Genomic DNA, 27,603 nt, shown 5'->3' with positions numbered 1-27,603 from the left:
GCCTAATCAGTCTGCCATCACTCTCCACTTTCCAGCAATTTGGCTCGACTTTTTAAGTATGCATTAACTGTGCATGATGCTCTTTCACCTTTGTTAATCTAGGAAATAGCCACTCTAAATGTCTTCTTCATTGTGTTGTGACACTATCAATTAACAGTTGCATTTATTAAATAGGAAATGAGAAAGGGCGCCATGAATATTGGAATATGAATAGCTTTAAGAATCCCAATTAAGAGCCGGTGGTCATATTGGCTTGTCATGTGGGACAGTGTGAGCCATGCAATTATCTGCATGATGAATATGCGTTATTGCAGTATCCTTTTGAATCACATTTTGCCGGGGTCATCCAGAATTTGCACAGCTCTGCTCATTGTATTGGTATCCCTAGATTGCACTGCCGCAACATAATAGGATGAATCGAGGGTTGAGTTTTGGTTATTTTGGTTCCATCCTCTTTTCATGTGGCTGTATGTTTATTAAAGCATGTCGGAATATAAATTGAAAACTAAGAGGGTAGTGATTTGTAGTTGCTCGGTGACACACAATAGATTTATGGGTGAAATCTTTATTAAAAAACCTGTGATTGGAACCTGAATATTTTTGGCCTACTTATTTTGTAGTTGGGATGTTTGACGTCTATATCACTTATGAACCCCAGGTACAGGTCACAGAAACAGATGTACATTATTCAGCAGGTAAAAATTGTTTCCGAGAAGTGTTCACAGATACACGCGTATTGTAAATGCCGCTCTGTAACAAAAACTGTCAAAAAAAAGTCAAAAGATATTAAACCATCTGAGGAAAGATGTGAACACCTGTTCAATCAAAAGTGATAAAAAACAAAATCTGTGGACTAAGAGATCCAAAAATCTATACAACTGCTTCATTGTTTCCATGTACAAATATACTTATGATCAGTGTGGTGCAGCTTGCACCTGCATCCTTTGCTCCCTGACTGTGAGTTCCTTGCTGGGGTTCTAATGCTAATGGCATCCCCTTGTGCTTCTTTCTGAGCAGTTATTGGAAATTCTGTGGAAGCAGGTGGCAACATCCTGCTGGGAGTTTGTCTTTAAGACACCTGAAGACAGAGGAGAGATTATGAACACACTTAAAGATGCATGCCAAATTTTATTCCAGAGAACTAGTTCTTTTGTGAAGACTTTGTCTTTATGTCTTGTATATTTTTTTTATTGTTTGTGGACAGTTTGTTTCCAGGGGAATCTTTTTACATGCATACATTACTATTATTTTTGTTTCAAGTGAGATATAATAATACAATTTCTGTGCTTAAAGTGTGATCTTTAAACAGAGTAAGGGTAGCTCTACCACTATCAAAAATATTATATGAAACAAGATTAAAATTCAAAGCTAATTGTTAAGTTGGAGCTGGAAGGACTGGTACATTTTAAGTTAATATCTTTTTTCATGCATTTATTCTTCATAAAATGCATGTGAATACTAATAAATAGTTTCATTGAAAAGTTAATTGATTTCAATAGATCAATTGAAAACGCTACCCCTAATTTTGTTGTTTCGCAACTCCGAGCGTTTTATTTTAAGACTTTATTTCTGTTAATTTTTAAGAAATTATGGCTCACAACCACTGAGAGACCCAATTTTTTGTTTGTCAGAAAACAGGTCATTACATAAGATCAATTACAAAGGAATTTTAATACAGAAATATTTGTTCTTGATCGTATCATATTCCATTCAATGATGGATTACACTATTGACTTCACAGTTGTTCAACTGACACACTCGGCTTGGAGGGTAAACCAAATGTCTATATCAGAAGAAACTGGCTGGTTAGAGGGCTGAGTTCAAGTATATTACTAGAGAGTTGAATGCAAGGAAAAATAGATTAGATTTGTATAGTATTCTACAATGAATACTCTGTGTCTTTCAGTATGTTCCTTTGTCTATTCCAACACTACACTGTGTGGATCAGGTTGTCATAGCTTAATTAACACAAATCATCAGAAGGACATATTTAAAAGAATGATTTGCTCACAATAATTTTACATGGTTGGCATTTTCAAGCACATTTTTTTTTTCTCTTGTCAAAAAAAAATCGTGTGGCCCTGAAAAAGTCCTTCGATGCAACGCAGAAACCAAATAATGAGTTATTATATTTTTAATTCATTTATAACACAGAGCAAACCTTACAAAGTTAATCCCTTTGATTTAAAAGTGCCTCTTTTCTGTCTCATTTTGTTTGAAAATTTGCAAAAATGAATTGAATTTCACATTTAGAAACACACAAATTGGTGTAGAAGTAGAAAGGGCGCCTCATATATGGAGGTTATTAGTTCTTCATGCAGCCATCCAGGGTTCGATTCCCAACCCCAGGACCTTGACTTCCCCGCTTTTCTCTCTGGCTGTTTCCTGCCTATTATTGCAAATAAATGTTGCTAGCGCAGCAAAAACTAGGTAGGTAGTCTGTAATGGTTTGTTTACAAATAGTTTTCTGTTCTGTAATACTTATCATTACCTAACCTTAAACCAGAATGTTCGGGGATTTCTGTAGACATTCAAACATAAAACATTCATATAAATCAAGATGAATAAGACAAGGCCAGTAAATCAGTTGGAAGAAAAGTTGGAATGAAAAAAAATGTTTATCAGCTAAAAATGATGGCAAAATGATAGACATGAATTACTATTATGTGCAGCATTGTGTGCAGTATGGGTCAAACAGTGAACAGACCTCCTGGCCTGTATTTCCAAACAGCTTGTCAGTCACTCTCTCACACTCCCTTGACAGTCAAACAAGTCATGCCCTCAGAAATGCGTCTCTTTGAGGCCTGCTATCATTACTGATTATTTTCAGCAGGACCACTGGCACACTGATCAGAAGGATTCAATTTAACAACAGACAGCATTGGCATGATTATATCTTGGTGAAAATAATTAACTGGGAGCCAGAGATATTTTGAAACCAGCAATCGGTGATCCTCTGGAGCTGCATAACAGCATCATTTTTTTATTATTTCTGCAGCTTTTAAAGAAGCCACAAAGACAACCTTATTCATGGAGTTTGTCAATTTGAAATTTTTTTCTGTTGAAACTTCTTTTCCTTTTACCGCTAAATGTCACTTAGAAAGGCAGACATTGTGACATAACACTGCTAGCAAATCTGAGCCTTGTCCAAAAAACAGAATGTCCTGCAAATTTCTCATTCTCTCTGCTAGTTGCATTATAGCCCTTTGAATCAACAGAGAACTTCGTCTTCCACTGCGTTGGCTCTTACAATGTGTAACTGATTGCAACCTTGAAAGATTGTGGCAGCATTTTGCTACTGGGATGGTTTATTTAAGTAGGCATAAGAAAGTTGGTCAGAGTTTATGGGAAGACACATAGAGGTAAATAAGGAACAATGATTAAACTGAACCTGCTAAAGACCACAGTGGATCTGAAGCTGGGGTGCTGGCTGAGATTACAGCAGGATGACAACTCTAAGCAGTAGTTAGAACTACAATGGTATTGTGCAGGTCAAAGGATAGTCATGTGTTACTCTTCGAGTTCCATTCCAGGCTTAAGCAAATAAGAGTGTGTGGTGAAATGTTCAGAACGCTCTTCATCCAGTCTGACTGGGTTTGCTGTTTGCAATGAAGAATTTGTGAACATTTCGATCTCCAGATGTTCGCAGTTGGTAGAGACAAACTGTTGCACTTCAGTAATCCAAATTAGTTGTGTTGGTCTATCACATCAAACGCCGATAAAGTAAATTAAAACTTGTGACTGCAACTCGGCAAAATGTGAAAAGGTTCAGGGTTTTCAACACCTTTGCAGAGCACTGCAAAGCAGGTGTTGGTTCTTAATGTATGTGTTTTCTCAGGTGGAACGTCTATGCAGTAGAGCGAGGACTGTCTCTGGCCCAATGACCTCACACTTTTGAGTCTTTGTGTTCAACATCCAACATGCAGCAGCTGTGCAGTGAACATTAAAATCTAACTAAAAAGAGGAAATAAGCATTATTTATTATCCTTTATTCTTATTTATTAACCTAACAAACGTTATTCTATTAAACTGCATTTCTTATGAGCTCCTCTAAATGTATATATATTTTTTTCTTCTTAGCCAAGAGCCTGGATATATGAAATACATAGGTTTTTACATCGCTAAACCCTGGCTTGAATATACTTGAAGAACGGCTGAAGAAATTCACGTTCTTTTCCAGAGGGCAGAACTGTTGAAATGTTGCCTGATCCCTTGAGAAAAGTTCCCTTGGTGCTTTATTCCTCCTTTCTATACGGATTTTATTTCAAGTTATCATCTTTGTGTGCATTTCTATGGCACCATATTTGTAGGGAGTGCAACCGAGACTTAGCAGACATCACCCTGATTTACCACCCAGGCAAATGTTTGAAAGAGAGCCTGGAAGAGGTCAGGGAGATATCGAACAACCTTTTGCTCAAACAGGAGGCTGAATATGTCAAATGTGTGCTGTGTGCAAATTGCACCTCGTTCCTTTTGCTTTTATTAAAATTTAAATTGCAAATAATTGACTGAGAGACTAGTTACCTTTTACTCTATCCACTCACTTATCCTCCACTCTTTAGAAGTGGAGGATAAAGAGTAAAGTATCTTTTGTATAGCTGTGTCCAATTGGCTCCTTACAGTGTTGGAAAGCAAATGGCATTTCAGCACCAAAGCAATTCTCCTCTATAAATAATATCAACTCCACCCGGTGGTCGTTTTTTTTTTTTTATTCTCAAAAAGTATAAAAGCTTTCATCACAACAACTGAAGACTTTCATGGCAGTGGAACTATTATGAGAGATCTCTTTTGCTTACCAGAATGTACTTGAAAATGACTGCCCTGTGAATAACTTACAAGTATGAAATCTGAGAAAATCTGAGCATAGGGTTCTGAATGCAGTAGCAATGGTATAATACACAAACTGCTCCATTATTCATCATTTTATCTGGTACTTATTAGATTAAAAATGTATATCTTCTTCAAAATTCATTCAGCTTCTGTGCAGTGCCGTTCTCGTTTTGAATGGCCTAAGACGTGTCGCGTAACGGCTTTAAAGCATTTGTGATTAAAATATTCAAATTAGTTTGCAAGCCACAGTTTTGATACCACAATTATGTAATCAAAGTGATTGCCTCAGGCAAATTAAAATAACCTTTTGTCACCCCACACATCGAGATTTTGATTAGGGCAATTAAATCTTGAGTGTTTTTCTAAGCATATACCGTCTCCTGATCTACACATCTATGCGTTACATACAAGGAGTCAGAAACATCTGCTGCTTGTTGTTGCTCCTTCTGCTCAATTGACTTTCCAGTTTATTGTAAAGGATGTACCTTCCCTGGAATTACATGATTATAAACAGCCTAATGCTGTTCCTCCTATCTTTTTTCCACCAGGTCTAAAACTAAATTTCTTTGGAGAGCAAGGAAAGAAGATTGCCTCCCTCAGAACATGAAACTTCTGACACATCAGATTTTTCTCCATTATATTAACTTGGGCCTTAAAAAAACGTCTTTACCAAATCAGGGTTTGCTGATACATTGTTCTGAGCTACATATCAGTATTAGTTTATGTATGTCTGTATGTAGACCTACCTAAATGCAAAGTTTATATTTTTATTAAAGACGCACCAATCAATTTTTTGGCTAACCTCTAATGATTGTTTTTTATAAAGCTTTATTCTTTTTATAATCTTTATTTTTTTAAAGAACAAATGTTCCAACTACTCCTACTATTTTGTTATTATACAACTATATCTTATATAATTATTATTACAATAATTTTGAATATTATTGAAAAATGTGTCTATTTCAGTATTTAAATTTACTAAGTAAAACACATTATATTGATTATTAAACACAGACTGATTTTTTGAGTATTTATTTCTCTAAAGTATGATGGATTTATTTTGTTTTCTTACAGTAAGTAAAAACATTTGAGGATAAAATCGTAACTCTTCAGCTTAACATTGCAGAGTTTAGCAAATAGAAATAATTTAGGTAGTTCTAACTGAATAAAAAGAAGAAAGGTTTGAGATAATTTAACTCCAGACAAAGAGTAAAAAAAAGGTGTATGTTTCTTTTTATTTGGTGTATGTAAACTTATTTTTTCCAACCACATTTATTTTTCTGGGGGTATTTTCTTGTTTGTTTGTTGTGATTATTTTACAACCAAAACAACATGTTAATATATTTCAATTTCTCTGATTAATTACTATTTTTCAAAAGCATAAAAAAAAACACAAACATTTATCTGTTGTGATTTCTTTAGCCATAAAAACTAAAGATGCCAGAGGTATGTTAAGCCAGAGTCTACTACAGGTTAGCAAAACTGGGGAATTTGTTGTAAATGTTATTCTACTTCAGATTATCTGGTGAACAGTATTATGGTTTTCTGCAAAGTTGCCTAATGTTTAGCTCTAGAGTTTTATTCGAAGACCTCTTTTCTCATGTTGCCCTTTACCTGGAAAAGGAAGAAATTGTTACTAGGAACTCCTGACCAACATGACGGCAAAGAAGCTTTCAAACATGAAAGGCGGAGAAAATATAGCCGAGCAGAAAGGGTTCCAAGACGTACAGAAAGCTTGTCGGCTTTTATAAGAATCCTCTCATAGTTATGATGACTTACAAACAGCTTTTTGAGAATTAGAAAATTAATAATCTTTACAGACAAATTATTGTAATTCCTTATGAGCATCGTTTTGTCAGTTGTTTGTCATTAACAGACATCAGAAATGTATTGATCTAAAAGGAAAATACAATATATCAACATAAGCCCCAAAATCTGATAAACCGCAGATTATCAACATAATCTGTGGCTTAATTTGATGTAACCCACAATTTATATCAAATAATCTGTGACTTGACATTAATCAAGCCACAGATTTATCATCAAATTGATGATTTAATGTCAGATTAAATCATAATAATTTGACATCTAATCATTGAAATCTAAATTGTGACTATTTAGCCAAAATCTTGATTTTGATTTTGGCTAAATATCCAAAATCTATTTAAGAACATCATACTGTCTAATTAATGATCATGTATATGAAAATCAACTGGCATTCATGTTCATGTTTTTGGGTATAATCTTGAAGTTTATTCCAGATATTTAATTTGAGTGTCTGATGGTTTTATGTGTGATTTAAAGGAATCATAGTAATTTAGAGAGGATATTTTCTGCAGTTGCCATTCATAAATGTTTCTTCCAAATCAACTGATTTCCTGCAAGATATCTCCTCTAAGTGTAAATAAAAAGACTCCATTTCCATTATCAAAATTTCAGTGCTGTGCAAAATTCCAAATTTACAATTGACAGCATGTTATTAGGAACTTGTAGAATTTGATGTGATGGTCTGATTCAAAACAAAGCATTACTCTGAGATGAAAGAAAAAGCAAAAATTGTTACAATATAAAATCTGAAATGTATGTATTGCATTCAGTCTGATTCAGTACTTTGTCAGCTTACAGCTACAAAAGCTTTTTCTGATTTATCTATCAGCTTCGTGCATCTAGAGAATAAAATTTTCTTTCAGCCTATCTTGCAAAAATATAATAGCATCTGAGAATTGCAATTTTCAACTACTTGCACAAATTCAGAACTGGGTTTGGGTGCAGACGTTCATTCCAACACATGATAATGCTTTGATCTCTACTATACCATTGGAGCAGTTCTTGTATGATTATGGTCACTGGTCCACCTGAGACTCAAGACTTTAGGAACAGTGTTTCTTCTGGTTTTGGGTTGTATTTAATAACATCCATCTTCCCATCAACTCTGACCAGCTCTGCTGAAGAAAAGCCTCCCTGATGTGGAGATTCTTTCATCTGACCAGTTTTTTCGTCCTTCACAGTTTCTGCCAACTCGTGTCTCTTCCATGGCACGTAGAGAATTCCAAAGCATATCTTATTTATTTATGCTTTCTTTCTGCAATGTTGTCATTCTTGTCACAAAGGCCAGGTTTGTGGAGTTCACCACTACGAAGATTCTCCAATGTGAGCTGTAGATGATGGGAAACTTCATTTCTGTCAGCTATGGATCTCCTTTCTCCCTGAGTTACCATGGGCCTCTTTACTGCTGCTCCTCTTTATGCTTTCCTTCCTCACCCTTTCATTTTTACTGGACAGCTATGCTTTGATAGGTTTACACTTGTACCCTACTTTCTCCATTTTGTAATGGCTACTTGAAACAAGTGCTGTGTGGCATATTTAAAGCTTGAAAATGTATATTTATATTCTATATTCTAAACCTGCTTTAAACTTTTGCATAACTTTATCCCTCCCCTGTTTATTTCTTGCATCCACAGAAAATATGGATTTATTCATTTATTCAAACAAAGATTAAATTACCAACAGCTTAAGTTTTTTTTTGTTTGTTTGTTTGTTTGTTTGTTTTTTTACTAATTAGCTGACTTTTCAGCTGAATAAACCGAATTTTATTCTTTCCCTTTATTCTGCAAGCCAGAATAAAGGGAAAGAATACATATTTGTCTTCGTTATGACAACTTGACTTTAACCAAGACATTATGATCCGACATAAATTTGTTATAAAAGTATTACTGATTAAACTTTAAAAATTATGTAGCTTTATGTTATTAAAGCTAAAGTTTAATCAGTAATACTTTTATAACAAATTTGTCAGATTATGATTTTTTTGTTAATGTCAAGTTTTCATAATAAAGATATTTTGAAAAATTTTAACTTTGTGTTAAAAGTGTCATGATTTAGTGAATGACACTTTGACAACAGTCATAAATATTCATGAAGACTTACTCATGTTCATGACAGGTGTTATGTCATGTTTATGACGGTGTCATGACAGTCTTATTCACAACCTGTCAAATGAATTGGTGCCATATATTCTTACCCCAGTGTTAGTCTATCATGTAAGTCCTAATAAGGATTAAGGTTTAGTGACAACAGGTGAAAAGCTCAGCTGGTGTGAATATTTTTGCAAGGCATAATGATTGAAGGTATTGTTTAGCATACTGTCTTATAGAGACTCTCTCCAAGAATTACTGCTATTTTTGAATGCTGCTCACATTTTCTGATCTCTCCAAGATTTTGCTTGAAAATATCTGCAAGTCCAGAACAAAGTCGGCTGACATTTGCGCTCTCACTTGCCACCCGTCTGGAACATCTTTGCAACATTTCAACTCTAGAGCTGTATTTCATGTGTGAAAATGGCCTTCATGTCAGTGTTCAGTGTTCACAGTTCCTGCACTCTATATTTTGGAGAAAAAAAAGTATGACTTGCTGAATTTCAGCCACAGTTTGATGTGGAAAATAAAGATCTTTGAACCTATTCACCCATGATAGAAACCTATATCTATGGTTAACGAGTCGTCTGCTCTTGAGGTAAGTTAGGTACCTTCACTGTATTTTAGAAATTATCTGGAACTTGCGAACAAAACCCTATGCAATTTAAGAATCACATTTAAAGTGACAACTTTAAAGGCAATTTATCCAATTTAAAAGAACCAAACTTCTTTGTGTCGGTTGTCAAAGTCTATTAAAAAAAACCCATCTGTGCCTTTTCTGGCACATCTTCTCAGTATTTTCTATTGTTGTCTCTTGCTGTAACAAAAACCAGCACAGATGGCAAAGACAATGAGCTGCCATATACAGATGAAACCAGATATGTACATTAAAAAAAATAATTCTCACTGATAATAGATCAGACTAAATATTACCTGACGTTATTGCTAAAATTATTTATATCTCATACATTTGAAAATAATAGGCGAGATAAATGTTTTCATTTAGTTTTATTGTAATTCAAATTTGACATAATCTAACATTATTGCATGGTCGAGTAATTTTGAAAAGTCCAGATGAAGAAATGGCTTTGATAAGCTTCTGTTACTCATTCTTGTAAGTTTTTTTTCTTTCTTTCTTTTAAAACAATCTTGTGAAATTGATCTCCAGACACACACTGCTTCATTGTGACCTTTAGAGGGACAAATTGCAGCTGTAGTGAGAAACTTGCGAAAGAGTCCAAAACTCTTGAAGTGAAAAACAGAAGTGTTTAAAACAATTATTTCAGTCGTTTTTTGCTTTTGGCTAATAGAAATCCTTTTAGCAATCCTAACCGACCTAAAACAATAAATATTAAGATGACCTTATGTCAGACAGTGATAGTGCATGTATTTCTTTTGTATTTTTATACATTGTATCTGATTTCAACTGTATCTTTGTATTTAGAAAGAAAGCTCAATTTGTTAATCATCAAAATCATTCATATTGCGTATTTTGTGTTGTAGAGAATCCTTTTTGTGTCTCAGTAGACACAGTCTTTCCGAACAATGCTCAGCTTTGATGGCAGAATGTAAATATTTCATTCATAGAAGCCATTTTCTGAAGGACCAAAATAAATCCTACAGTGCTGCTGCTCAAAAAGCATTATTAATTTATAGGTCTGAAACCCTACCAGTGCTTCCACTGTCTTATCTTATACCTTTTTAGAATTGTGCATGTCGTAAGAGCACTTTATAAAGTCCCAGTCTAGATATCACTTCAGATGTTGGATCATTCTTTCTGTTCTTGCTGAGAGACGAAGTGCGGGGGAAAGAAGACAGAAAAGAAAAGGAGACAAACTATTATATAAATTCTTGGTATTTCTTTGGCTGTCATACTGCTAATGACCTGCTTCCTGCTGTTATGATTCAGAGGATCTATATTCACCTATGCAAAAAAAAACAAAAAAAACAACAACATCAAAAAAGTGTGCCCCTGCTGTAGCTAGTAAGATGAAGAAAGCTTTAATAGGATTTGTATTTTTCTCAACCATTATCAGAAGATTTTTACTTTCATTCCCTCTGGCTGGACACATTTGCTTTCACCATCCATTCAGAACTGGGTTTTCTTGATAGTTTATTTATCTCATGCTTTTTTTCCCCCAGCATTGTTCTGTGAGCCAATGCAGATTGCGACAGCTAAAACGATGTCTCTGCTTACAACAGTGATGCGGAGAACTGGTTCTGTGAGTGCCCGCCATTCCACACAGGTCGACTGTGCCAGCTCAGCGCCTGCGAGCGTGGACCCTGCAGCCACGGAGCGACATGCATCCCAAAGTCACAGCTGGAGGCCGTTTGTTTATGCCCCTTTGGACGACAGGGGCTGCTCTGCGACCAAAGTAGGTGATAAACACGGAATAGGTTGTCTCAGAACATTGTAGAGTGGTTAAAGCAGATACAAATTCATTAAGAGTTGGCTCTGCAAACAGTTGGTGGATGAAAGCCTTGAGCAGTTGGTATAATCAGAGTCTGTTGTTGAATAAAAAGGATTAATGAAACTGAATTGAGCTGAGCAGGCAGAAACGTCCTCCTCCAGCAGAGGAGTCAGATAATCAAACTCATGGCTGCTTTGCTGAATATTTTAAAAGACTATTTAAAGTTTATAAGATCTATTTCCTCTAACTGGATCTCCAGTGAATGACATTATTTCTCTGTGTATGTACTTGTGTATGACTGACACCAGCTATATAGAGCTTGCAAACATGATTATAAAGTCATGCTGCAGTATTATTATGCAGCCGTTTAATAGCTGATAAATGACTGCCACGTTAACTTTTTACACTTTTTGTATTTCTTATGCCATTTTATAATCCTTAACCCAGCCCCGAAGCAGTGCCATTAACAAAAAAAAACAAAAAAAAAACTGTGGGCTTCACAGGTCGTGACACGCAGAAACAAAAGGTTTTGCTTGACTAGACTGTAGCAGCAGCAGGGTGCTTGGCATATAAGTCGCTCAGCCATGCCGCAGCCCCAGTCAGAATCCCAGCACCCACTTGCCAAACACAGAAACCTAACCTTCTATTTTCACACTAAGTACATGGCTGACATTTGAATTTTAATCCTGAAACATCAGATTAGATCAAAGTCAAAAAGTGATCACTCCCCCTGCCTCCTGGGGCTTTTTTGTTCTTGGAACTTTGCACTACTTTTTGTGTGGTGCCTTTGCAAAATAGCAACAGTAATTACATGGGAGCCAAGCTGTCTTTTTTTTCTTCTCTCTTGTTGGAGAAGAGAGCTTACTCTGTTCATCTGCCAGGACATTTGAAACAGCTGCAAGTCTTTCCTTTACAAGTAGCATGTTTATTGTTTTGTTCTTATATGCAGCCATTAGTTACACATTTCACAAGGAACTACAAAGGAGCAAAATAGGAAAATGAGAGGCCAGGACTTGAAGGTGGAATGCCTCGAAAGCATAAATCATCAGACATTTGAAAAATATTCAGTATTGGAATTAAGAGTTCTATTTGTACTCTATATTAAATGTACACATATCTTAATATTGAGTCCTGTACAAAAGTATTTAAACTCTTATTCATATTGTTTTGTATTGGAATTTTAAAAAGTCCAGATTTTTTGCTGATAAATCTCAAAATTGTTGTGTGCATTGTATTCAGTCCCTTTTATTTTGACACTCCTAAACAAAAATAAAAAATAAAATAAAATAAAAAAAAGTATGGCACAACTTGCAAATCTATCAAGACATGCACATCCACTGAAACTGACCAGCCAGGCAGGCAGACGACTGATCTGAGAGGCAGCCAAGAGAATAATGGCAATTTACAAAGATCTGCAGAGATTCACTTCTCATGTGGGGAGAATTATCAGCCATTCACACAACATATCTGATCTCAATGGAAGAGTGATGAAAAGAAAGTCATTTGAAAGACACTCACCAGAAGTCCAGTAGGTAGTTTGCCATAAGCCATGCAGAGAACACAGCATACAAGAAGTTGAGCAGGTTGTCTGGGTGACTTGGCAATTGAATCTTTTGGCCAACAAATGAGATGGGAAACTAGTGCTACAGGCCACTCTGAACACATTCTCCTCCTATGAAACATTGTAGTGGCCACATTATCAGTGGACATGCTTGAACTCTTCATGTTGGTCTGTTATATAAAATCCCACTTGACTACACAGGAGTTTGCTCTTGCAACGTGAAATCCAGGGGATATCATTACTTTTGCAGTACACAATACAGATCTCTCTTAAAGGTTTTCACAGATTTGCATCACTAAAACTGAATATTTGTCTTGTTTGCTAATTACAAGCCAAAATGTTAATCTGTTTTCAATTTCAAATGTTTCCAGTGGGGCAGAAATAGATCAACAAAGCAGAAAAAGAAGTAAATGCGAGTAAATAATCTTCAGGATTTGATATAATAAAACAAGCAGACACCCACAGCTGTTAGATAGCAAAAACATTCTTCAAGGTTATGTCACACAATTTTGTGCAAATATTATCTTGTTAAAATGCTTTGTTCAGTTACATATTTCGTTGATTTTGGTCTGCTAAAACAAGAGGAACTCCATAAACGAGTCTAATATCAAATATCAACGCCCTCTTACTTTTAGCACAGTAAGAAACCTTTGTTCTTAATCTTAAAATTCACCACTGCTTATTTTAATGATCTCCAAATTTGCTGGTAATGGAAAAGTTTTATCTTGTCTTCTCAAAAAAGGTTTAAGATCTGATTTAGACAGTTCTTTTGTATTTGCATAATTCTTTTGGTCACTTTCATTTAGATTTAACTAATATTTAGAGTAATTTGTTCTTTCTCTCCGTGCAGTTTCTTGTACTTTAAGTGACTTCAAAATCTAACAATTAAGTATTTTAGTGGTTGAGCTTTGCGTTGGATGAGATATTCTTTTTTAACAGGTGTGTTTCTGTCTCTTAAGACTTTATGAGCTCAATTAATTTTCTTCTGTTCGCAGTTCTAATTTTCCATTTTCTTTTGTATAATGTAGATTTTATAGTTAAATCACAGATAATGTCGATAATATGAACACTAGCTGTTCAATCACAATCCAGAACATCATAAGTAGCGTTTTACTTCATGTTTTTCTTGGTGGAAGTGCAGGTTTGCCTGGGAGTCATGCTGCGCTTGCAGATCTTTTCTGGATTTTCATTTTACTTCAGCTGCCTTTTCTTCATGATAATCCAAAGAATTGAGAATTGTTGCCCAAAGCACTTTCATATATTTTTTATAACCTTATTTGTACCCTTTGATAGCTTAATTTTCAGATTCTCCATCAGTTATTTCAAGGAGTCGATGTTTGCTTGGTGTTGCCACAGAAGGGATTTATCACCTCTGGAGTTATTATAAGCTGATAATTCTGAATTATTACTTCTTCCCTTGAAGGAGCTCAAGTCAATTCAGGTCTGTCATGTTCTGAATCATGCCCACAACATTAAATACAACTGCTGTGCATTAGCATTGAACAATGCTAATATGTTATGGTAATTTTGCTGCAGGGGGTAGCAGTGCTTCACCTCTTTTACCTCTTAGATCAACAAATTATGTATTCTGCCCAAGGGTGGCTAAGCTTGTTTATTTTATACACTACACTAACAAATGCTCCAGTTTGGTTCATGTTTAGGAAGCATCAGCACCTCTGATTAGTATTAATTTATTATGGGGTTTTTTTTGTTTTTCTTTAGCTTTTATTATAGAAAAAATAGTTGTTTTTTTATTCAGGGTTGTTTTTAGAAATCATGAGTAGCCTTACCTTCTTTGTGGGTGAAAAGAAAAAAAGATGCACGTTGTGTGCAAGCAGTTCTATGTCAGAACTCATTTCACAATCTTGGGCTGCATGTCAGTTTGTTTTATTTCTTCAGCTTCTGCCTGTTTGGACTATATAACACAAATGCACAGCAAAGTGGAAATAATATTTAATACGGTCTGACTGGATGTAGCAGTTTACTCCTGCTGTCCAAAAGTTACATCTTGTGGGTCATTTTGTGATTCCTAATGCACGCAAAATAAAGAGTGAGAGGCCATACCTCTTGAACTTTTTCATACTTTGAAATTTGCGATTGTATCATGACTTTGTATCATAGCTTTAATGTGATAGTTTGTTAAATGCTGAGTATTTTTATTTTATGTTTACATGTATTTTTTGTAATTTTTCACCAATAAAAAAAATGTATTTTACCTTCTTCAGTCTGATACTGCCAAATAAAATTCAGTTATATTTCCTTCAGTAGTCCCCTGATTAATAAACAAAGTCCATTCAGATTCATTTAATCTTAATGCAAATTCAATTGTTCTGTGAAAGCCTTAGACATTTGTTAGACAACATTAGTAAACAAACAGCAATATAGAGACCAGGAAGCACAAAAGACAAGGACAAATTAACCAAGCATCTCATAGAGGACAATCATGTCTATCATCTGATAAAAGAAAAATTATGGCACAACTACAAATCTATCGGGACATAGTCATCCACCTAAATTGATAGTCATGTAATAATTACAGTAGATCTAGAGGAACTGCAGAGATCAACAGCTCAGATGGAAGAATCTATCAACAGGATAATTCATAGTTGTAATTTTTCACAAATTACAACCAGCCTCATAAATTTGTACCATCCTTTAGCTAAATTTGTATTATCCTCTACTTAAAGGGTAGTATAAATTTACCCTTTGAGAAAGAGTGGGACAATTGTTGAAATGGTGAAAGAACCCCATAAAATATTTTATTTGCCACAGCTTATGTTGGGGACACAGCAAACATGTTGGAGAAACTGTTCTGGTCACATTAAGACTATGATTCAGCTTACTGGCCTCAATGCAAAACTCTAATTGTGGAGAAAAACACTGAACACACTATTCATCCCATGAAATATAATAGAGGCAGCATCATGCTGTTGTTGTGCTTTTCTTCATTAGGGACTGGAAAATCTCTGAGTTCATAGGAAGATGGATGGTGCTAAATACAGTACAGTACTGCTCCAAAAAACTTCAAAAATTCCCAGTATTATGTATCTGAAACCTAAATTATTGTTTGTTAAATCCCCTGTAGATAGAGGATTTCAATTATTTAAATTTAAATTGTGAGACCAAATCAAACAAGATCCAGATTTATGGAAGTCTTTGTAAAATAATTTTGAACACTGTGCCATGACAATGATTTTCAATTATTAGTAGTTTAGGAGGAGCTGTTTTTGCTTTATTTATTTACATAAGCTATTTGTTCCACATCACTCATTTTACTTTAGAAAAGCAATTACATTTAAATGCTGTCACCTTAAAACCAAAATCAGGTCTGATCAGAAATTCATATTGGGCTGTATAAATGCAAGGAAAAAAAACAATTTATTTAGCTAACTTTAGGGTGTTTATGTTGTGTTATTATTCTGAGGTCATGAATGCAAAGAACTTAATGGCAGAGGTATACATCAGCATATTTGTATGATCTAATTAAACACAGCCCAGTTTGCAGATAAAGAAGCGCAATGACAATTCACTGAGGCAAACTGCTCTAGCAGACAATAACCGGAGCATTTGCAGCTTTATTAATAATTTAGTAGCCAAACTGAGCCGAGGGCAGTCGCAGAGGGTGCTCTGAAGCAGTCTTAGCCATCGCCCGAGGCTGCAGCAGAACATGCAAGGAGCCTCCGCACAGAGAAGACGGAACAGTTTTTTTTTTGTTTGTTTGTTTGTTTGTTTTTTCTTTTTGTTTAGTCTGGGCCCTCATTGATGTAAAGAAAATTGATGAACAAAACCCTAAACATGGCAGCGTGTTATTTTGATAGAGCGTGGGCAAATTTACACTGAGTCCCATGTGTAAAATCAAGTAGATGGGTGTGCTCAGATAAAAGGCAGAGGGGAACATTACTGAATCAACCATGCATTCTGAATGTGTAAATTGAAGATTGTAATTGAAAATCATCTGGATTATTGTGCTACCCTTGTGAACATCGCATTTAAAGTAAAGCCTGTATGCCAGAATCTCTTCTAAACAGCCACTGATGAAAATAGAATAGGAGTGAGGAGGTGGTAGTGTTTGAAAACAGGTCATCATCTAATAGCATCAGAAAAGAAAATTCATGTTTCTTTAAGCCGGGGTCTGTAATATGGGGCAATAGTGCCATCTTTTGGTAAACCAGGAAGCAGATTGTGAATCAGACCTCTTGCTAGATTACTACTCGAGCAGAGAAGTCCTCACAGCTGCTGGTGAGAATTTTTGTTTCTTCTCCCCCTCTCTTCTTTTCAGCCATCAATATAACTCGTGCCAGATTCAGTGGAACTGATGAGTTTGGCTACACATCGTTTGTGGCCTACACCGCCATCCCCAGCCTCAGTTTCTTCTACGAGTTCAAGTTGAGGTTCACACTCGCAAATAATTCATCTGCTGTCAGAGACAACCTGATTCTGTTTGCTGGACAAAAGGGACAAGGTGAGCTGAACCCCGTCACTCACAGAGGTGTTTAAAAGGAATCGAGCCAGCAAGTGAAGATAGAAAACTGATCAATTTTTAGGCTATTTAAGCCATTTTGGTCATCTCCAGTGTATGGTAATGTACTAAGTAAGGGACTTTCCTTCTCTCCTCTAACAAAGAGGGCTTTTTTTTCCTGATGATGATGATCATTTTCACATTCCGAAACTCATAGAATTTCCAGCTGATGTTTTATTGTTTCTGACTTGCGTGCTGCAAAGTTGTTGCGGCTTGCATAAACCGAACATGTAAACCAATCATCCTGAAAGTTTTGAAATTAATAACTTTAGACACGCTTTGAGGCGAGAGACTGTTGGCAGCTCTCACAATAAATTAGTATGTTTTCCTCCATGGGGTCAAATTTGGTTGCAGGTAACTGCTGTGCAGTTGTCAGCAGCATATTTCATCTAAAATAAAAAAAGAGGGATAAAAAAAATTAGATCTTACAGACCTCTGCACTTGTTTTCTCTTGAGAGATCAGTTCATCAAGGTGGAGGCAAAACAATACAAGAGGAATGCGGATAATGAAACACTTGTGAAGAGAGTGTGCTGTGACTGTATGCTTGGAACAAAGGCACAACATAAGAATAGATTAAATGTGAACATTTCACAGGATAACTGCTCTAATGAAGTGGCATCTCTTGTCAGCATCATTAAGGAATGTAGTAGCACTAATTATTTGATGTGGGCTCAAGTAGCACACACACTTTACAAAAGCAATAACGTAGAGCCAGTTTATTGGCATCTATGCTGAAGGTTTTGGAAAATCTAACTTCTAATGTCAATACATTATTTGGTAAGAAAAAAAAACTATTAAGAGGTAATTATTTTTAATTAAATCAGCAGAGCCATTCAAGTAGGAAAGATGTGTCTTAAGACATAAAATGGCTACAAGAAAATTCTCTCAAAAAAATGTCCATTATCCACAGTTTGAGAAATAATTTACATTTAAAACAACTAAAACTGTGCCAAACAAGGCTGAACAAGGACTTAAATTCAGCACATATTTTTTTTCTCTCTGAAATTATAAGAAATACTTTCTTTCTAGGCTTTATACACATCTTTACCATTACCAGTGATCATATAAAGAATGCAATATGTTGTTATGTCTAAGTTAGGATGTTTATATTTTTGATCATTACTAATGACCTCCATGTCCACATATTTTCAGGCAATGATGGGGATGACTTCCTTGTTTTAGGACTACGAAGCGGCAGACTTGTTCACAGATTTAACCTCGGGTCAGGAATAGCAACCATAGTCAGCGATCGACTCAACTATCACATCAGCATCCACACTGTTATCTTTGGAAGGTCCAAAAGAACAGGTTGGCTGAAGGTACTTTAATGCTTTGTTCCAGTTTTGTGTTTTCTTGTAAAGCATTCACTTTCTTTTCTAAACAAGTCTATTCACTGTAGTAACCAGTGAAACAGGATGTTTGTATCATCTGACTTTAGTGTAAAAATCTGCAGGCAGTAATTTTTATTTTTATTTTTGTATAAAACAACGTTTGAGAGTGTTGGTGACTCAGTGCCCTATAAAAGCCTGTTTAGAGGCAAAAACCTGGGAGGGTGACTATTAAGTGGACACGGACTGAGCGATAAATCTGAGATTGCACATTTCGTCAGGTTCAGCAGATTGTGAAATTGTCCTCCTACTCCTGACGCCTACAGATGCTAGGCTCCAGCGTGAATATTGATGTTTCACTTTACATCTTCCTCAGGTTGATGGGCAGCGGAACAGAACAGGATATTCTCCTGGACCTCTGGTGGGCCTCAATGTTTTCAACCAGCTCTTTGTAGGTGGATATAATGAGTTCACCCCTGAACTGCTGCCACTTGGCTCCAGATTCCGTCAAGGCTTTCAAGGTAAGACTTCAATGGCTTTATTACAGCCCAAAAACTGCTATCTGCAGCGGGAGCACTGGGGCTTGGACTTTCTCCCAGGATCTTTGTCTTTGTGCAAGCAGAGGGAAGGTCTGTAATGAAAAGGGAATTACAGGCCGGAACAGAGCTTTGAGGTTGATTGTATCTGTGCTCTGTAATTGCTTCACACCCTGTACTGTGTGTTGTGTGTAAATTCATTCCAGTACTGATAAGTCACTTGAACAAGGGCACTATCCAAATAATCTTTTGTCAACACCAGCGTCATTTATGCTCTCTCCCTGGTGACCCTCTGTGAGAACTGATTTTGGAGGGTATTCATTTTGCCTACTAATGTGAAGTGCCGTGCAGCAAAAACTGCCACCACTGTAATGATGACAACTGCTATGAATAGCACCATAACCCTATTTGGCAATCTCTGCACCACAGCAATGAAGCTTGTCATTATAAAAAAAGTCACGGCTGATCAATTTGAGTGGAACAAAAGCTTTTTAGTCATAAGGGACCAGAGTGCTTTGTATGTTTTCTTTTTTATCGTCTAGAGTTCATTCGTTGTTCTCCAGACAAAGCAAAAATCAAATCAACCAAAGTAAGACATTGTTATTTTCCTGCTGTGTTAACTGTGTCACTATCGCCTGCTAGAAAGCGCTACCTGAGCAGGGCCACACTGGTGGAACCGTAACCTTTCTACTCAGGATGTAATGAGAACTCATGAGCGTCTAATCAGATCTGTGTGACCTTCCTTGAGCCCTAATCATGATGGCTGGCAGTGAACACACTGATAATGCACTTCAGTCCCGGTTATCAACAGATCCACACTCCCCTGCTGGAAACGTGAAATAGCAGGCTGTGTGGCTGCCGCAGCAGTGGATAGAAAGTTGCTCTGTTTAGACTGCTGATCAAATAAACAAAAACAGAAATGATTGTCCTCACATTTCTATTGCTGATTCAAAACACACACAGTCACTTGCAAAAGTATTTGTACTGCTTGAAACTTTTCACATTTTGTCACATTCAATTACAAATGAATTTTGCAGTTGATGGAAAAAATAAATAAATACATTTTATATATATAACCTGATATAATATATATTAATTCAGTTCTATATATATAGTCAAAAATGTTTGCTGACACTTCATTTGACGGGTTGTGAATAAGACTGTCATGACACTGTCATAAACATGACATAACACCTGTCATGAACATGAGTAAATATTTATGACTGTTGTCATAAAATGTCATTTGGTAAATCGTGACACTTTTAATACAAAGTTGACATTCTTCAAAATGTCTTTGTTATGACAACTTGTCATTAACCTAGATTAAAAATATCTTTGGTATGGCAACTTGACATTAACCAAGAAATCATGATCTGACATAAATTTGTTATAAAAGTACTACTGATTAAACTTTAAAAATTATGTAGCTTTTTGTTATTAAAGCTAAAGTTTTATCAGTAGTACTTTTATAACAAATTTGTCAGTTCATGATTTCTTGGTTAATGTCAAGTTGCCATAACAGACATTTTGAATTTCAAAAACTTTGTAGAACATCTTTTCAATGCAATTGCAACTGCACATCTTTCGGAAAATGTCACATCTTGAGATTAAAAATGTTTGCGCATTTACTTTATCTCCACACATTAACTCTAACCAGCTTGATTGGCCCCTCTAAAAGACATTCCCTCAGCATAAAACTGACTTATGACTTCAAGTTTTAACATGAGGATAGTGTGTTCACAAGGATGTAATGTTTTCCAACATACAGTACAGACCAAAAGTTTGGATACACCTTGTTATTGTTTTCAATTACAAGGTGTGTCCAAACTTTTGGTCTGTACTGTACATGTATGGTCACATCTGATTAGTCCACCTTCCCCCACATGTTTGCTGTGTCCCTTTTGTGGCTTATGACAATTTGTAAATAGGACTTGGTTTGCTTATTTTCCAAAAATAGCTTTTTTCTTCCTTTCCCATTTCATCCCCATTCCACAAATTATTAGACAAAATGTTAAAATGATGCATCCTACACCTTCCACTTCACAGATATGCAATGATTAGTGTTGGTCTGTCACATAAAACCTCCGTAGATTAAGTTAGGGAAATGTTCTGTTATGAATCTGGGTTATGTTGTGTCACAATGCAAATTATTTACAGCCTTTGAAAGAACATGCAGCATGCAACTGCTGAACCTAACTCTTTGAGTTTCTTGGTTGAACAAAGAGGTATGCAGCTAAATCGTCTTTTCTAATCTTCCTCGTTAATTTTCCGTTTTGTTTTTTGACGTTGTGTGTTTGCATCAGAACAATCACTTGAATCTGCCAAGCAGACAGCATCATGCCATGAATATTCATGAATGAGCATGACATTTCCCAGGCATCCTGTTTATGCCAATGACTAATGCAGCTGAGAGAAAAGAGTCTGCATGGGCAGATGACTGTGAGGGTCGAGTTTGGCCCTTTTTATTTATAGAAGGCCCCGAGCGCTGGAGGTGCAGGCCAAAACAAATATTTTCTTGCTAAAATTGAATTGTAATAGCAAAAAGCAAACATGGAGATGGATAAGCTTGATAACAGATGGAGAGGATTTCTTAGAGGACTGTCAAATTAAAAGGTAGACTTGTGGTGCAAGTGGGTGGATTTAACAACTACAACCATGGTAATATTACTAATAATAATAAAACTACTTCCCCTTTTTTGATTGCATATAGTATTTTGTATGTATTTATTTTTGTATAATTAACTCAATATACCTTGTTTTATTTAATTTGATAATTTATTTTAACTTTTATGTGTATTGTTATTATAATACTTTTTTTTCCCCCATAAACCTCGCCATTCATTTTTGTTTATTAAATGATGCCATTGTGGAATCAGTAGTTTTGTACATACCAGATCATGTATGTTTAAGGTATTGTTAACAATAATTTTTTTCTGTATCTGTTGTTACATATGTTTTTGTTTCTTGTATTAGTCACTTTCCCATCTTCCTCCTTTTCCCTGAATCCTTGTTGGTGTAACAATTAACCTGCACCCCCACTGGAAGTGCTTTATGCTGTTTCCATCTGTATTTGGATCACACTTTGGATCTTAACTTATGTCCACTTGCTTAAAATAAAAAAAAATGTCTGTCTAACGTCTGCATGGGCTCCTTTCACAGGATGCATTTTTGATGTTCAGTTTCGGACCAGAAGAAATGGGAAGTTTCAAGCATTGGGGCAACCTGCAGGGCAACAAGCCTTCGGGCGTAGTGTGGGTCAATGTGGAGTCACCCCCTGTGTTCATGTTCACTGCAGGAATGCAGGAACGTGTGTGGACTCTGGTTCATCTGTCTAGTGAGTTAAAAATCTTTGTGATTAATTGGGTTATATTTTGTAGTGATTCCATTTTGTAATGGAATTTTAATTATATATTTTAATTATACTGAACAAAAGTATAAATGCAACACTTTTGTTTTTGCTCCCATTTTGTTATGAGCTGAACTCAAACATCCAAACATTTTCTACATGCAAAATAAACCCATTTCTCTAAATTGTTGTTCTCCAACTTGTCTGAAGAGGTCCTGTGGTGGGGTGGTTACACGTGGTTTGTGGTTGTGAGCCCGGTTGGATGTGCTGCCAAATTTTCTAAAACATTTTTGGAGATGGCTTATGCCAGGTCACAGGTACCCTGAAAACTTGTGACATCTGTGGCTTTGTGCTGTGTGACAAAACTGCCGAATTCACAGTGGCCTTTTACTGTGACTAACCTGAGGCACACCTGTGCAATAATCATGGTGTGTAATCAGCATCTTGATAGGCCACATAGATTATCTCGGCATAGGAAAAGTGCTCACCATCACAGACCTGGACAGATTTGTGAACAGTATTTGGGAAAAACACATCTACTGTGTTTATGAAAAAGGTCTGGATGTTTGACTTCAGCTCATGGCAAAATGGGAGCAAAAACAAAAGTGTTGTGGTAATATTTCTAGTCAGTGTGGTTGCAAAGGATATAAGTAAATGGAATAGCAGAATTTACAGGTGTTACAATGTGCTTGACTGTTCCTATATACAGCTGCCAATGCCCGCCCGGATGGAAAGGAACCCTCTGCACTGAGACCGTGTCTGTGTGTGATCCTGAACACCGACCCCCTCCTCTCTGTGCCCACGGCTCCACCTGCATCCCTCTGCCGAATGGATATACCTGCCAGTGCCCCTTGGGGACTGCAGGACTCCACTGTGAGACAGGTTGCAACACAGAACCTATCAATCCTTTTTTTTTTTTTTATAAAGCCTCCTGCAAAAGTATTTATAGCCCTTGTACTTTTCCACATTACACTGCAACCGGAAATGGCAATATATTTTTAGTGGGACTTTATGTGAAAAAACTTTTATGTAAAAGTTGTGCTTAATTGGAGAGTTTTTATACAAAAAGATTATCATCCATTTGTATTTTGACTCCTTTACTCTGATGCAACTAATTGCCTCCATAAGTCATGCATTTAATAAAGTGAATTTCCCTTCTGAGCATTTAGGAAAAAAATACATTTTTCTACCTTTATCAGTAGGCTTTGCAAAGTCAACATTGATCAGAGAAGCAGCCAACAAGCTGCTTACTTTGGAGGAGCTGCTGAGATCCACGGTTCAGGTAGGATAGGACTCTACAGTCCTCAAATCTGGCCTTTATGATAAATGTCTGTGAAGAAAGACATTCTAAAAAAGGTTTTATTTATAAAACTCATGGCCTTTTTGGCCATGAGTTATTTTGGGGACACAGGAAACATGAGACAAATCAGTGCTATATGTGATGGAAAAATAACTCTGCACATCATCCTGAACAAACAATTCACAGTAAAACTTTGTAGTGGCAGCATAATGCTGTGGGGATGTTTTTCTTCAAAAAATTTTTTTCAAAATTAAAGAGAAAAACACTGGATGGAAGTGTTTTTGAAGCTCATTCTCTTATTTTGTAAAGGAAATTGACCAAATTTTATATCAAAGAATGTGCAAGACTGGTAGAGACATCTCCCAAATGAGTAAGTGGTTGAAAAGGGCTTTTAAGACCCATGTGTTAAAAGCTGGATGATTACAAATTCAGGGCATAATTTCTGATTTTTATTTGAAAAAAAGTATTTTGAGATCATTTATCAAATCAAATTTCTGTGAAATAGATGTTTGCAGATATAATGTCGCATAAATTTTAAAAAGTACAAGGGGTATGAGTATCTTTCAAGGAACTGCATGTCGTTTATATTTTTATAAGACAAATATCTTCTGTGGGCTACTTTTTAAATTTAACTTCTACCTTGTCTTTTCCATTCAGCTGTGAGGATCACTGACCCATTCTTCAGTACTAACAAGTCTTCATGGATGTCATTTCCTCCAATGAGTATTCGGCACAGGACTGTTGTTGAACTGCAGTTCCAGCCTTTGTCACCTGATGGCATCCTTGTCTATTCTGCACAGCATCTTGGTGCCAGAGCAGGTGTGACGTTTAATCTATAGTTAAAGATCACCTTCTACCTCCATACTTTGTCCTATTTCAACCATTCAACTTTTCCCGTTCAACTGCAGACATGGCTCAATATGTGCTCCTTAATTCAGCTCATTAAGTATGTCATAACTATGTCTTTTGGTATTAACATCCTTTATGGTTTATGAAACATTCAGCTTTTTCTGCTCATCTTGGGTCCAATTGAAATTAAATTCTACTAAGTACTTTGACGTACTTGCATCTAGAAACACTAACATTAAACATTAGGCCTTCCCTAAATTATTTCTGCTTATCTTAGCTTTTGTCATATCTGAGAGAACAATACCCCCCTCCCTCAATCCTCTTTAAAACTCTTACCTTAACCCTCCTTCAAACCATCTTAACAACCCTATTCCCAATCCTCTTTCAAACCCTAACTCCAACTCTACTTTCAACCCTCCTAACAATTGCCCTTACCTACTCTGATTCAAGCCATATTTCTAATCCTAATTCCAACCTCCTTCTAACCACTGTTAATCATCGTGCTTCTGTATAGCCAAAATGAAACAATGACAACAAAGTTCTCAACCAAGAAATTATTCTGCTCTTTATAAGTCAACACTTGCAACATCTACATTCACAATAAGTGCCAAATGCTTACATTTTTGTGCTTTACCAAGAAGCATTATACAATTATAACTAGAAATAAGGTATTTTTAACCCTTTTGTCCACCACAAAAAAGAAATAATGATTTTTTTTTTTTTCAGGAGATTTCTTCTGTCTCTCCTTGACATCTGGGTTTGTCCAGTTGAGATACAATTTAGGTGATGGCACCCATGTTCTGCAGTCAATCCGGACAGTGGACCTGCGTGGCAGGACATGGCATGTGGTGAAGGCTGGCCGAACTGGTCACCAAGGCTTCCTCAGCCTGGACAGCGAGGAGGTTAGAGAAAACAGGACTGAAGGGATGACTACACTTGACGTTGCAACTAACATATTTGTCGGAGGCGTGTCCACTTTGAGCTTTGTCTCCCCTGAAGCAACTGAACATGAGCCAATGAGCTTCACTGGTGGCCTGAGAGAACTTATAATCAATGGTCAAGAACTTGAGCTAACAGAGACAGGAGCTATTGGTGGAGCAAACATCGAGGACTGGGACGGCACAGCCTGTGGATACAAAGTGTGTCATAACGGAGGTCAATGTAAAGCTACAGGGGCTGACTCATTCATATGTACATGTCCATCATTGTGGACTGGATATCTGTGCAACCAGTCTGTAAGCTGTGTAAACAACAACTGCAGACATGGCTCGATATGTGCTCCATCTACTGTGCTCTCCTACAGATGCATTTGTCTCTTAGGATGGGGAGGAACACATTGCGACACTAGAATGTCCACAGACATATTCAGGTTTGTTGGAAACTCTCACATTAAATACAAAGATCAGAGGTCTAACACAAGGAACTTAAAATTCACACAGGTTTCATTTAGTGTCTATGCCAGTTCAAGTGACGGTTTGATAGTGTGGCTAGGGATGTCCGAACAGGAAGATGATGACTATCTTGCAGTTGGACTTGAGGAAGGAAATCTGAAGATTGCAGTTAATCTTGGAGAAAGACTTACCCTTCCAATAACTTTAAAAAATCACAATTTCTGCTGTAGAAAATGGCATAATGTGTCGTTAAATCTAAACCGAACTGTTATTCAAGCGTTTCTCGACAATGAGGAAATCCTGTTTGAGGATTTGGACCCATTTGAGAGATATGTAGCCTTAAACTCTGGGGGTGTGGCTTACTTTGGCGGGTTTGAATTTTACAGAAATGTATCAGTGGTCACCTCTGGGATATTTTCAAAGGGGTTTGAAGGAAGTATCAGAAATGTGTTTTTGTTTGGAGATGGGAACCCGGTGCTTTTTCATAAAAACAGTGAAGGCTTTAATATTTTTGAAGGCACTGAATGATAGTGAAACTCTTAACTTTGGACATCTACAAAACCTGGAGAAAAGACAACATGAGTGTAAGGAGTTCTACAATTTATTGAAGATGTATATATATATATATATATATATATATATATATAGTTTTATAGAGTAATAGGGATTTGACTGAGTTGCATGCAAAACACCAAAAAATTGTGGATTAAACCATATTTATAAAGAATTTTAAGTTCTCTATTTCACTTTATTTTTTTGTCCCTGTAAAAATTTTGTATCTTTCCACAGATTGGCCATTCATGCACTCACTGGTCATTTTATTATGTACACCATGGGTTGAACAACTTTTATAACATTAGAACTGCCTTAAGTGGCATTGATTCAACAAACTGTTAGAAACATTTCTGGGAGATTTTAGTACATGTTGAAGTAATAGTATAACACAAAAAATTAGTAGGATGAACATTCAGGATTGAACTCTCCCATTCCACCACATCCTAAAGGCGACTAATGAGGTATTTGTTGTTCAGATAGATTCTCTTTTAGAAACTATTTTAGATTATGTAAACTTTGTGGCATGAAGCATTACCTTGTCAACAGTACTTATCAGGACTGGACATGGTCTGTAACATTATTCAAGCAGGCTGTTTGATTCTCAATTGTCATAGAAAAATATCAACACAGTATTTACACAAGACTGGTTGGATCAATGCTTTTGTGTTATTTTTATTATTATTATTGTTATCTGTGTTGCAACTAAAACTGATACTAACATCAAATTATTGTTCTGTTACTATCCAATTTTGGTGAGGTTGTTTGAATTGTCACCCTTTTCCTGTTCTTAGGCTGCCATACCTGATGTGGTCTTCTGCATTTGTACCCCATCTGCTTCAAGTTTCAATATGCTCCAGTGATGATAATCTACAAAACTTGGTTTTGACTGACTATTTACCTGGACTTATCTCATAATAAGTCCAGTTTCCTCCAAAATTATTGCCACTTTCTAGACATTTTTGCATTCTTTATTGGATAGTAAAGAGTGAAAATTCAGTAGTTGCAAATCAGGCCACTTGGAAAAAAATTTTTTTTTCACATTCAGTCACTAAAACTTATTTT

The 27,603-nt window shown here is 36.2% G+C and overlaps 1 protein-coding gene across 1 annotated transcript in view; it reads left to right on the top strand.

Moving 5' to 3' along the window:
- The window catches only part of eys (eyes shut homolog), a 173,791-nt gene extending 147,219 nt beyond the window's left edge, over positions 1 to 26,572 (top strand). Inside the window, exons 44-51 of the mRNA XM_044136158.1 lie at positions 10,947 to 11,119; positions 16,996 to 17,178; positions 18,389 to 18,555; positions 18,941 to 19,085; positions 22,260 to 22,434; positions 23,156 to 23,328; positions 24,404 to 24,565; positions 25,322 to 26,572. Of these exons, the coding sequence (XP_043992093.1) occupies positions 10,947 to 11,119; positions 16,996 to 17,178; positions 18,389 to 18,555; positions 18,941 to 19,085; positions 22,260 to 22,434; positions 23,156 to 23,328; positions 24,404 to 24,565; positions 25,322 to 26,514 (2,371 nt within the window). The 3' untranslated portion in view covers positions 26,515 to 26,572. The remainder of the gene's footprint in view (positions 1 to 10,946; positions 11,120 to 16,995; positions 17,179 to 18,388; positions 18,556 to 18,940; positions 19,086 to 22,259; positions 22,435 to 23,155; positions 23,329 to 24,403; positions 24,566 to 25,321) is intronic.
- Positions 26,573 to 27,603: the final 1,031 nt, after the last annotated feature.

The sequence above is a fragment of the Gambusia affinis genome, linkage group LG13, assembly GCF_019740435.1.
Source record: "Gambusia affinis linkage group LG13, SWU_Gaff_1.0, whole genome shotgun sequence".
In the NCBI taxonomy this organism is placed as follows: Eukaryota; Metazoa; Chordata; class Actinopteri; order Cyprinodontiformes; family Poeciliidae; genus Gambusia; species Gambusia affinis.
This window is presented reverse-complemented; position numbering and strand designations above follow the sequence as displayed.